This window comes from Melospiza georgiana, chromosome Z (genome assembly GCF_028018845.1).
Source record: "Melospiza georgiana isolate bMelGeo1 chromosome Z, bMelGeo1.pri, whole genome shotgun sequence".
NCBI lineage: Eukaryota > Metazoa > Chordata > Aves > Passeriformes > Passerellidae > Melospiza > Melospiza georgiana.
Genome location: NC_080465.1, coordinates 3,101,170 through 3,113,771, shown reverse-complemented (window position 1 = coordinate 3,113,771; position 12,602 = coordinate 3,101,170). Strand labels below are relative to the sequence as shown.

Genomic DNA, 12,602 nt, shown 5'->3' with positions numbered 1-12,602 from the left:
TGCATTATATCCTTGCCCTTGCTGTCTAAATTGGATTAATAACTTATTTTCTTTTAACTCGTCTTTTGACCTTTTTTTGTTGTTTGTGAAATAAAGTTTGCTATGTAAGGTGGTGCAAGGTAAGGTTTGAAATTTTGATTGCAACACAAATAAAACATTTTGAGAGACATCTAAACTTTCTTATAATCTCAGGGGATGGATTTACAGGGAAGATGTTGTTCTGTGCAAGGACAAATACTTCAGTTGAAAATAGTGATTAAGCATGATGAGACTGTCTGGAAAGGTGTTTGAGAACATTATAGGGTACAAGAAGATATTTTTAGGCAGTGTGTATATACATAAGAAACATTTTTAACTGCCTCATGATACTTGCCACGTGGTATTTATTCCTAATTTCAGACCTGCTGAAGTCACAGTCAAGTGTCAGGAGCTCAGGGCAGAGGCTAATTTCTCCAAAATCAGCCGTGTGCCTGCCATACCATCCAGAAACGGAGCCCCTCTTTCTTCCCCTGGCTTCTGAGACTACCAAATAGGTAGTTGAAGAAATGCATGAACCCCTGCTGATATCTGATGTCAGCAATTAGCCCTCTTGGAGACAGATGGTGTAGGCAATTATCCTTCCCCTTCAATGCTGGCATCAGCCAGATGGGCTGAGCTAGGTCCAGTAAGCTTTCTTTAATCAGCAGAGTATTTTCCTCTTTTCCTACTCTTTAAGATGTCAAGGAGCTTCAGTCTTTTCCTGAGCCATCCCCGTCTGAAGCCAGGCATTCAGAACCCTCTTGCCATACATTAAAAAGCCCACAGTGAGGTATCAGCAGCACAGGTGAGCACAGGCAGGAATCACCCCTTGTGTGTAGGGGAAATAATGGCTTGTCTCACAGTTCTCCTTTTTCCTGCAAAGGCAGAGGAAGCAGCAGGAAAGCTGGCTAAACACTGAAAAGAAAGAGCAGGACTAATGGGAGTCAACAAGGACTGCACCCTCACTCCTCTAGAGAAGAGAAGAGGAATGAGGTTTTCAGGCTGACCTGCTCAAAACACTCTGTCAGCTCAGTGGCAGCTAAATCCCTGCCAATAAAAACCATGCTAATCAGTGGTTAGAGAGAGGGAGCTTCTGAGATAGGGCAACTTCCTCCAACCCTGAAGGCATGACTTTCTGTATTCACAACCACATTGAGCCTGACTGCAGTGCTTTCCAGAATACAGATTTACTTCCTGAGCTCAAAAACATGTAACCACCGTGTCCTTTCTCAGAAACACAGCTGCTCTAAAGACTGTATCCTGTAAGAACTGGTTTTATTGTGGCTTTGGACATAACTGAAATTGAATAATTTCTGTGATCATATATTCTCTTCAGCTGTAGGAGTTTTTTTTCTCATTTGGTAGTGGTTTTTAATATTGTTTCTTTATAAAATACATCAGAATGAAGCCTCAACAATTTGTGCACCATTTCACCCAAAGCCTAAAATAACCTTTAACTGAAAATCTTAGAAATTGTTAAAAGCTTTTAATTGGGAATCTCTGAAATTACTAAAAGCCCTCACTACACATGAAGAAAATAGAATACAGTGACTTGGGAGGCCTGAAAATTTTATCTGAAAATAAATATGGAATTCTGTCTGCCTAAAGAATTTCTGCTCTTTGCAGAAATTAAGATCCAGCTGAGAATGCAGCTCCTGTGTGGTCTGACAGCCTCACCTTGCTGCTGTGAGAGGGCACTCAGTATTCTGTCTTTAACTATTTCTTACTTGCGAATATGTGATTGAGTTAACCCCAGCTGCGCAGTCAAGATGGCTTGTCTCAGAAACATTTGTTGTCGCCTAAACAGTGTAAATAATAAAACTATCCCAGCTGAACTTGGGGTAAGCCTTGGGACACACAGCAAGCTGTGTCCTTGTGGCTGGATGGTGACTAAATAAATGCATGGGTGTGTGAATCTGGAGCTTTCACCTTCTTCTCCTGCCCCTTCTCTTGGCTTGGTGCTGCTGTTTCCTTCAGGTTCTGGCTGAACTTCCCAGCTCAGCTCCATCCCAGGGAAGAAAAGAGGCACAGGGAAGGCAAGAGGCTGCTTGGCTCAGCAGGTGCCACCGTGGCCCTTGTTGCCAGCAGCAACAATTACTGCCTGCTCTGTCAGACCAGCTGGATGTCTGAGGTCTCCGCGGTTGTAAGAATGTGTAACAGGGCTGCTAAACATGTGAGAAGGGGGAAGAAGGGGGTAAGAGAGCCCAAAGAATACAGATGTGTGTTTAGAGCACGGCCGGGAGCTTGTGAATAGAATGAATTTGCCATGTGGTAAAGACAAAACTTGTTTTTACCTATAAAATTGTTAATATTTCAGTAAATTCTGGTAATTTATAAAAATGGGACTAACAGAGTCAGAGTAATCCATTGCATGTGTACGTGAATCTGCTCAGTGTTATTATAAAAATTCTATTGAGAAAGGTGTACAGAGCATGTCTAGAGTGGCAAATCAGGTGTTGCACTAGAACACGTGTTATTGCAGATTTTACACTTGGGCTTTCTCTGCTGAGAACAAAATTGCAGATATGCATGGCATTTCATATCACCTGCACACAGGTGATCTGAGTGTAAATACACCCTTCTGAAATAAATTTATGCTGTTGTAGCAAATTTCTTTGTGAATGTTAGACTGTCCCCAGCACAACTCTGGTGTCTGTCATCACAAGGCAGTGGATGTGATGGTCTAACAAGTCTTACCTTCATAGAAATAGTGTGGAAAAGCTGATTAATATGCTGTTACCCCCTTAGAGACTTCATTTGCCATGTGATTCTACTATATGGTGCTTCGGAACTTCCTGGGTTTTTTTATATATATGTGCAGAAAATAAAACAGAGGCTGTAGGCAGCTGGTTTGAACTTGTGTCTAAACATGGCATTCAAGTATTAATTGTGTGAATAAATCTTTTTCATTTTACAAACATGCAAATGTCAGTAGAATAAAACTGATTATCTGAGGATGATGGTTTCTGACACCTGACAAATGCCAAGATGAAGCTACTTATTGAAAGTCTATCAAATACTCTGTTTGCCATAAACAAATATTCATTAAAATAGACATGCTTATTTTCTAAGTGCTTGACACTAATATCTTGGCATAATTCTGGCATCACAGCTAAAAACCTGATGACGTAAAGCTATATAAATGCAGCTCAAGAAAACATTGTGGACACACAAAAATTTTATCTGCAGAATTTTGTTCCTTAGATTTTCTTCACTCTCTCACTATGAGTTGCATATATTGACAGTAGATGATTCTTCATTATGTTATTTTGTGGTTTTAAATCCACCTTACCAAAGCTTTGTTTTACAAAGCCAGTTACACTTCACACCTTACAATCAGCACAGTGAGTTGTTACTCTCAGGTGACAGAGAGGAAAACCAAACAGGGAATTTAGGGTGGTTCTGTGTGCACGTTCAGCCAGGATTTGAACAGATTTCAGTTTTAATTTTGCTGTTCTGTATTAAAGACACAGCATGTCCAAGAGCTTTGGCTAAAGGTGGTTGTTTGTTCCTCCAGATGGAAGGCCTTTAACTCTGGATGAAATATGGGGGAGTGTTCATGCATCCTACCAGGCTCGTCTGCAGGAGGGGCCCTGGGACACTATTACGCAGCAGGTGAGAATCCTCTGGTCCTTCATGAAGTGGGGGAATGAAATATATGCCTTGATCCTCAGTGGTCTTAATCCTCCCTTACACAGAAGGGAAAAAAATAAAATAATAAAAAATGTATATGTCTATATCATGTCGTGCTGAACCATTTACCAGCAATAGTTTCAGTCCTGGATTTTGAAGGATATATAAGTATTCACCATTTAAGGCTTGCTTTGACAGTATCTCACATTTAAAATACTTCTGCAAAGCCAGTCCTCAAAAATTCAGGCAGTTTCTGAGTAATTGTGAATTTGGGTAAATACAAAAGCAGACTTGTTTATGTAAATAAAACATATCAGTGTAACATTTCTCGGATTGTCTGGTAATCAAATTACCAAAAAAGACTGTGTGTAATTTTCAGTTTTAAATAGACTTGCAGTCTTCAGGATTGAACAAGAGAAAATTGGTTTCCTATCCTAAAATAAGCTGGTGCTGTCTAATAGCTCAGAGCTGAGCTGGTTGTTCTGATGTCTTCCCTTTGCTCCAGGTTTCATGAACAAACCTGACAAAGAATTGAGACTCTCCAGCTGTGAATTTTTTCCCCATTGGACCAAGATACTAATGTGTCTTTTCTTCCTCCCCTTCCCTTGCTTGATTTTTTTATTTCAGCTGTTTCCAGGCACTCAGGTCTCCTGCCACAGCAGCATGACAAAGATGTGACATCCACCACGTCCTACAGGTGCTCCCTTAATTCAAATAACACAGTTTAATTACAGGATGCCTGTTTGTAGATGGTGCTCAGCCATGGGAACACAAGCAGAATTCTTGTTTTTTGCAGCCACAGACTATTATTTATCTTATAGCAGCTTCCTGAGAAGCTGCCAAGCCATGGGTGTTCTGGTGATTGCTGTGCATGTGTGAATTCCAGTTGTGAGCTGGCAGCTTCCTATACTACACACTTTTCACATGAAGCATTAATTACCTGGTTTGTCTGTGAATGAAGATGAGGAAACTGGGTTTTAATAACTTGATGTAATAATGCAGCACTATTGAGAATAAAGTATAAATGGGATGTTTGGGATGTGTGAAATCAGAGTTGTGGAAGCCAAAAGGAAATTCAGGTCACTCCCACACGGGGATTATTTTTGCTTCTTAAGGGACAGTAAAGTAAAAACTGTCCTGCATCTAATAACTGGAGGTGTGTGTGGGATACTTACACACAAATTCCTGCAGAAACACGAGTTTTGGGTGGCAGAATGTGTGGAGTGATGAGTCTGGTTCTGGGACACTCTCCAGAGGTGGTACAGTCAGCTGTGAGTGCACTGACAAACACAGGAGGAACATTTTGGAGAAATTAGCAGAGATAACAGCTGCAAAATGTGACTTTCTGTGAAATAAGGAGATTATGGAAGATAATGAAAACTAGCCTGCAAGCCTCAGATCAAAGCAAGAATCAGGTCTACAAGAAAAAAAACTGCTTTTCTCTGTCAAATGAATCAGGGTTCTGAACTGAAATACAGTTTTGTCTTGCCTTGCTGCTTTTCTGCTGACCCATTTTGTTATGTGGGTTAGGCTTTGCCTGCAGGGACACAGATCCTATAATGCAAGTCACTGGGCAAACTCATCAAATCAGGCTTGAGCACTCAGTGCACATGAGTAGCAGAATAAAAAATGGTTTAGGATTTTAATCCAAAAGAGATACAAATTTTAGATGCCACAAGCACTCCACCACTGGGAAGAAAAATTGAGTTTGCCAAGGGTAACATGTATGTTACTTAACTTTTAACTAGAGCTAGCTGATGTGCACTGTGATTGGCAGGCCAGGAAAAGAAAGGCTTACTGACTTTTTGGGACTTTTTTCCCCCATATATTTTATGAAATGAGGGTGTCAGACCTGTGCACATTTCTGATACAACTACATTTTGGTGTATACTCCCTGTGATAGAATACATCTATAATGAAATACATCTCAGGAACTGAGACAAGCTGCAAAGAGTGGAGATATTTGACATGTGCAGATTTTAGGTAAAATTTGGACTTTTGTAGTTACTTTTGATAATGGTGGAAAGCTATGCTCATTTCCAGAGAAAGCATCCTGAAATATTTTTCCTGACTAGATTACTGCAAAAAAGCAGAAGTCAACTAGTTACCTTCTCATAAATAAATCAACATGATACAGTTGCATAGTATTTTATAATGATAATTGATAAATGGTGATGATTTAATTGCACTTCCTCTAGTAATAATCTTAAAATGCTCAGATGAAGTTCCTGTGATTGGCTTTCTTGTGAGTTAAATCTCCCTGGGGTCTTCAGTCATCCCTTCTCTACATCCGGCGATAACTTGCTTTAGCTGTTTTAAATAATACAAATCAATTAGAACACACAGCTGTTTAACAAAACTTCCAAATGTTGCTACAGGTCTCTGTGGGTATTTCCTGATGACTTATAATGACATCAATTTAGCACACCTGGTAAGATGTGTGTGAGCTGGAAGTGGCTTAATTCTGCAATGACAGGAAAATTAAGGAGTATTTATGGATTACTGTTGCCTTCCAGAAATGTTGCCAACTGTGATTTTCAGCTTCTTTTTAGGAGGATTCAGAAGTGGAATTACAGATACTGCAGCCCCATCTCCTGAATTGTTTACTTGTAACTTCGTGGGTGCTTTTTAGTGTTATTTATGTCTATTAGTAATTTAAATACCATATAAACATATATTATATGTATGATGTATAATATTTATGTTAGTTATTTATAAGATAGCATACACAAATACATAGTAGTACTGTCTAAACAGCTCAAACTTATTGGGCCCTCTGTGTGTAATGAAGAAAATAAATAGCAGGTGTAATGGGCCAGTTAAGAAGGCAGCAGCCCAAAAGTGCCATGGTCAAATGCTAAATGGTGAGGCAAATTGAGAGAATAAAATTCCCCAAGAACAGGAAAGAAGTTAAAAAAAAAAAAAAAAAAAAAAAAAAAAAGAACATAAAGTGGAAAACAGAAATGAGACAAACGGGGACAAATCTTCCCCAATATGAAGGTGATCATACTTTGTCACATAGTAGTGTGTGGTGTAAGAACCAGGAATTAAAAAAAACCACAACAGATAACTAATACTGAGTTAATTTGTAGAGGCTGCACCGGACCTTATATCATTTTGGAAACCTCAGAAGGTGGGTGGGAGATGTGAAGCAGCAGAGGGTGACTCTGTGGTTATAGCCACAACCTCTGGCTGTGTGGCCCTGATTGGGTGTTCTCTGTGAAGTTGGAAGTGCAAGACTGAAAAGCTTTTATTGTTAGGATGGGTGTGGGATAGGCATTGTCAGGGCAAGAATTTTCACCCTGCTGTGGCTGAGGGCTCCACACCTGTTTGGAAGTGCCTCCATCAAGATCCAGGACACTGGTGTAGCCTTCACATCCAGGTATTTTTTCCACAGAGTGCTGGATTGAGGGATACAGTCACCTACTAGGATGTAAAATGAGGCCCACTGATTTCTCAAGCACCTTCTGAAATTTAATTATAGTGGAATAAGGGATTGAAAAAAAAAAGGGTGAAGGCACTACTGATTCTTTGCAATTTTTTTGCCCTGATGGATATTTATAAAAGTGTAGACAAAGCAGAAGGACTTCAACAGGGGGAGAGAACACTCTGACAGATATGTTTTTAAGACTATGATGAAACTGAGTATTGATGTAATTAATTCTATGAACACAGGTGCCCAAGTCCATTTTTGATTTTTGTTACTTCTGCTAATCCGTGCCTTCCTTTAATGTTTTCCTGTGTGGAAGCAAACTAGCAAGAGAATTTTGTAAGCTGATGAATGAAGCTGATCACAGTCAGTAGCATCACCAACAGCTTTGCTTTTAACAGAGTGATGTTGTCATAAAGGCTGACCTTCCCCTGAGGAAACAAAGTCATAAACACAATCAAGAATATGTGCTAAGGCTTAATCAATGCTTAGTGGTGATGGAATGTAAAACCAAACATCCAAGGGTAGAAATCGAATTGCATTATTACAGGAGGTTCAGGGGCTGAAAAACTACCCCATAAAACAAGAGCAAAACTTGGTGACTTGAAGGTCCTGCAGAAATAGTCTGAAAAAATTAATCTGTGAGTCAGGATTCCAAAGGGCTCTGGAAGCTGTGGAGCACATGTGTCCATACATGACTCCTTTTTTAACCACCCCTGTTCAGATGCAATTACTTCTGCTACCAAAGTGCTCCCAGGCATGGGAGGGGACACATTTCATGTGTGGCACCTTGGTTCGGGATTTGCCAGCAATAAATCAGCATTTTCTTGGTTTAGCCATTTACTGTTGCTGCAGAGAAGGTAGCTCAGACCACTCTGATACTGGTGAAATCCTACATTTCTGAGTAGTGAGTGGTCAGGAATTTTGCGTCTGTTTTTTCTCAACCATTCATTTCTCAGTTTCAGCTAAATGAGGTGGTTTTCTTCTGTCATTTGATACTTAGCAGGTAGTTTTAGTATGTCCTTTTTGTCATATCAATAGTATTCAACCAAACCTAAACTACAGAAATCACAGCACAGAACTGCACCTATTCTGAGTTAATCCAGAGTCTTTTTCAGCCAGGAGTTAGGAATCTGGAGGATACATTCTTTATAGTACCTCAATAATCCTGTCCATTACATCACTTAATTTATAGCAGTGTTAACAGGAAAATCAATAAACATTATTTCTAAAATGTCAGGGATGTTAATAGTGTGATTTAAAAGAGGAGAAAGAGTCAAAACTCTGAACAGAACACATTGATACAGTGTTGTAGAGGCACATCTTGCTGAAAATGTGATAGGGAGGATTTAAATCATTACGGCTCAGTCATTTTGAAAAATGTGGTAAGGTATCTATTCTTAGACACATAAATCTTTCTTGCCATATTGTGGGATTTTGCTAAGTGGGGGTGGCTGTATACAGTATTTCTTAACAGAAGGTTGCTAGGATCGCTCCTAACGAATTTGAGTTGCATCAACAGTTGCTATGGATCCCCTGCTAATATTTTTGGAAAATTATTAGTACAACTTCGTGAGAAAAGGGAGTCTTACCAGTACAGACTGGAAAGCTATTTGACAGGGGAAGATACAATTATGGAAAAGCTGGGTCGGTATTTATTTCCCACTAAAATCTTCTACAATGTGTTGAACTCCTGGGGTTTAAACCAGGCTATAATATTGTACAGGCTACCAAGGAGGTTTTATTTTAAAACTGATTATTAATTGAGCCACTGATTATTAATGTTCAGCTGCACTACAGTTTAGTCATGCTTTTCCCCATAAGACTTCATGGACAATAATCTAGTCCAACTAATTTAATAGAGGGAGAAGACCAAATAATGAACTAATACTAAATGTAAATACAGAAGTTTAATGGATAAACAGGTGACAGAGGTACAGCTGGTGGCATCTGTCACGACTTGTGAGAGGCATTTGACAGTGTCTGACATGACATCCTTGTCTCTGAGTTGGATAGCCATGGGTTTGGTGGATGAACCCCTGGGTGAGTGAGGGATGGGGCTGAGTGGTCACACTTGGGCAGTTGGTCCACACTTGGGTCAGCGAGTCCATGTCCAGGTGGAGACCAGGGACGAGTGGTGGCACCATGGGGTCAGCAGGGCCCAGGTCAGGGTATTCCCAAGCACCAGCGCAGGCTGGGCTGAGCAGAGGGAGCAGCCCTGGAGGAGACCTGGGGATGCTGTGGGGCAGGGCTGGGACCCCAGAGCCTGGGCTGGGACCCCAAAGCCCTGTGCTGAGCCCAGAGCCCCGTGCCGGGCCCAGAGCCCAGAGCCCCGAGCCCCGAGCCCCGTGCCCGGCCCAGCCCAGCGGGGGCAGCAGGGCCGGGGCCATTCTGCCCCTCTGCCCCTCAGGCAGAGCCCACCTGCAGAGCTGCCCCAGCCCCGGGCCGGCCCAGCAAGGAGCTGCAGCTGCTGCAGCCGGGCCAGAGGAGGCTCCGGCACGGGCACGGGGATGGAGCAGCTCTGCCGGCAGCAAAGGCCGCCACGGCTGCCATCGCTCACCCGGGCACCAGAAGCTTTGGCCCGAGCTCGGGGCGGCCTCGCGGGGCCCGAAGGGGCCGCGGCAAAGATGGACACGGACAATTGCCGAGGGCCGCGGGGACGGCGGCCGGGGAACGGCTCCCGGTGCCGGAGGGCAGGGCTGGCCGGGATCTTGGCAATGAGGAATTGTTCCCTGGCAGGGTGGGCAGGCCCTGGCACAGGGTGCCCAGAGCGGCTGGGGCTGCCCCTGCATCCCTGGCACTGCCCGAGGCCAGGCTTGGAGCAGCCTGGGGCAGTGGAAGGTGTTCCTGACATGGCAGGGATGGCACTGGATGGGCTCTGAGTTCCTTCCAACACAAACCATTCCAGTATTCTATAATAATTTACATGCAGAGATGAAAGCAGTATGGAGTTCCCTGCCAGTTTCTTGGGCATAATTCAGGACACACTTTCAAGTCTCAGTACTATTGTTACTTGAGTTACTCTGAAATGAAAATTCAGTAATATTTTCCATGCAGATTCGTAATTAATCGAACAAATTACAGTGTAATAGTATTGATTCTCTTGATTATTTTTTACTTCTTTGGAAAAACCTGTTTCAGTGCTGTGCATTGCATTTAAAGATAATTTATCTAGCAGTGGTTCTGCTTCCAGAGGGCTTTCCAAGCAGGGATTTTTGGAGTAAGTGGTAAGAACACCTTCCCTGCCTGGTCTGGCATTTCTCCTTGTAAGCTGAGGTGGATTCTGATCTGCCTTCTCCCCACTTGACTGCTGGCTGTTCACTTCTGGAATGAATCTGCCTACTGAACATTCCCCCCTTATGGAAAAATCCTAAATTACACACCACCATTGACTGCACAGTATGAAAGAAGTGAGGATCATATGTGGCACACTCAGATCCATTTGAAAGGCCACTGGAGTTGCCACAGGGCATTGTAAACTATATATTTTTTTACTTTATTAATGCAAAAAAGCTTTTTAAGTGCCGCTGAAATGGGAGTTAGGTATCTGTGCTAACAGGAAGCAGGTTGTACCTAAGCACCTGCGCTCTGGAGTGGTGGCAGCAGATGGTGTCAGCAGTTCAAAAGCATTTAGACAAATTCATGAGGCCACTTGTCCATAAATGGATGCAAAATTACCTGGCAGGAGTGAGTCCTGCAGTGCCTGGGGTGCAGATCTGCTGGAGCAATGCAGGGGGTGTGAACCACAGAGGGAGCCCAGGCTTGTGCTGTCCCAGGAAACACTGCTGGGGCATCCTCTGGAATCTCTGGGGTTATGGGATGAACCCTTTCCGGCCACTTTTGTCAAATGCCAGCATGGGTTTGGGGTTTTTTGGTTTTTTTCCCCCCTTATAATTTTTTTGGTGGGTTTTCTTGGGTTTTTTTTCCCCCTTATAATTTTTTAATCAGGGTAGGAAATCTGTCTCCAGTGTCTTTTCCATACTTCCACAGCTTGTTGGATCGCTCAGTTTTGCACCTTAGATGAATCTCATAACTTAAGAACAGATTTTAAATAGTAATTAATTAAGACTATATGCTACATAACTAAAATGGTGACAACTGAATTAATCTACTTTTGGCAAGCATGGAAGAAGAATCATCTGTTTATTTTCTTAGGAAAATGGCTGAGATGCCATTTCTTGACAATGTAGCTATGGACCTGCCAATTTTTAAGTATAAAGTTTTCTTGAAAAATCCTAAATGCATAAGTTACGTGCTTGTGAGAAGCTTTAAAGCCTTAAATGAAGCTTGTTAAGCTTTAGAAACATGCCTGAGTGTCACCTACTGCTTTGGTTCCTCCTGTTCTTGAAATTAATAATTCAAACCTTATTATACGTATATAAAATAAGTAATTATGGACCAGCATTGTTGGCTATTCTTGATTAGTGTTTTGCTTGCCCTGCATTACCTCTCCTGCCTTTCAGGCATCTTCTGTTAGCTATTTAATAAATTAAGTAAAATAAAAAATAATTACATTTAATAAAATAATAAAGTTATAAAATTAAAAAAATAATCACCACCTCTTCAAAACTGTAAATACTCCCGAATCAGGCAGAATTGGGGCATAAAATATGAATTACAGAGTCACAGAGTGGTTTGGTTTGGAAGGCACCTTTGCTGGGATCAGTGATGGATTTGAAGCAGCAGATGCAAAGTGGTAGGCGTGGTTCATCTCAGAGAAATTCTGGCTGTGTTCAGTGTCCTTGTATTTCTGTGTTGCAGGATCTGCCAAACCATCTCTGCTTTCCTCAGGGAAACGTAGCCATTTAATTGCCTTTCCAGCTTGGACTTGGTATTTGATGAAAGAAGGACAGGATCCAGCTAGATTGGCTGCGTGGTGTTGGAAGTGGTGAAGGTGTGAATAAAAAATCATCACTGAGCTTGGTTGTGGGTCTTTGGGAGCACACAGGAACGGGGACATTAAATCATGGGGCAGCTGCAGCTGCTGCCTGCAGAGAGCTGGGGTGTAAATCCAACCAGCCTCTCCCACAAAGACAGGCTCAGTGACCACAGAAATCTGCTTCTCGGGGCTGGTTTGCACTTCTCTGTATTGTCAGGGTCCCTTCACGCTTGCCCCTGCTCGATGCCGGTGCAGATCTGCTTTGATTTTCTGAGCAAAGCAGGAGAGCAGTGCCAGTGGCACTTGCCAGGTCATTCCTCAGCAGTGGCAGAGGCAGGACAGGTTGTTCCACCTCCAGCTCCTGGGTTTGGTGGGGTTTCTGTGTTTTGTTTCGTTGCAAAGCTGGGGAAACTTGCCTCAGTTATGCCTGCAGGATGAGTTGACTTCTGGTTGAGAGTTGAAGTCAGTGACCATAAATATATTTTATCTGTCCCAGGTCACAGAATCCCAGACTTGGTGTGGGTTGGGAGGGACCTGAAAGTTCATCCTATTCCACCCCTGCCATGGGGAGAGACACTTCCCACTGTCCCAGGCTCCTCCAAGCCCTGTCCAGCCAACTTCCAGGCACGCAGGGGCAGCCCC

General features: G+C 42.4%; 1 protein-coding gene across 1 annotated transcript in view; it reads left to right on the top strand.

Annotated features, from left to right (window-relative positions):
* ATG10 (autophagy related 10) overlaps window positions 1-12,602 on the top strand; it is a 59,753-nt gene that overhangs the window by 40,547 nt on the left and 6,604 nt on the right. The window contains exon 5 of the mRNA XM_058044164.1: window positions 3,536-3,633. Coding sequence (XP_057900147.1) covers window positions 3,536-3,633 — 98 coding nt within the window. The remainder of the gene's footprint in view (window positions 1-3,535; window positions 3,634-12,602) is intronic.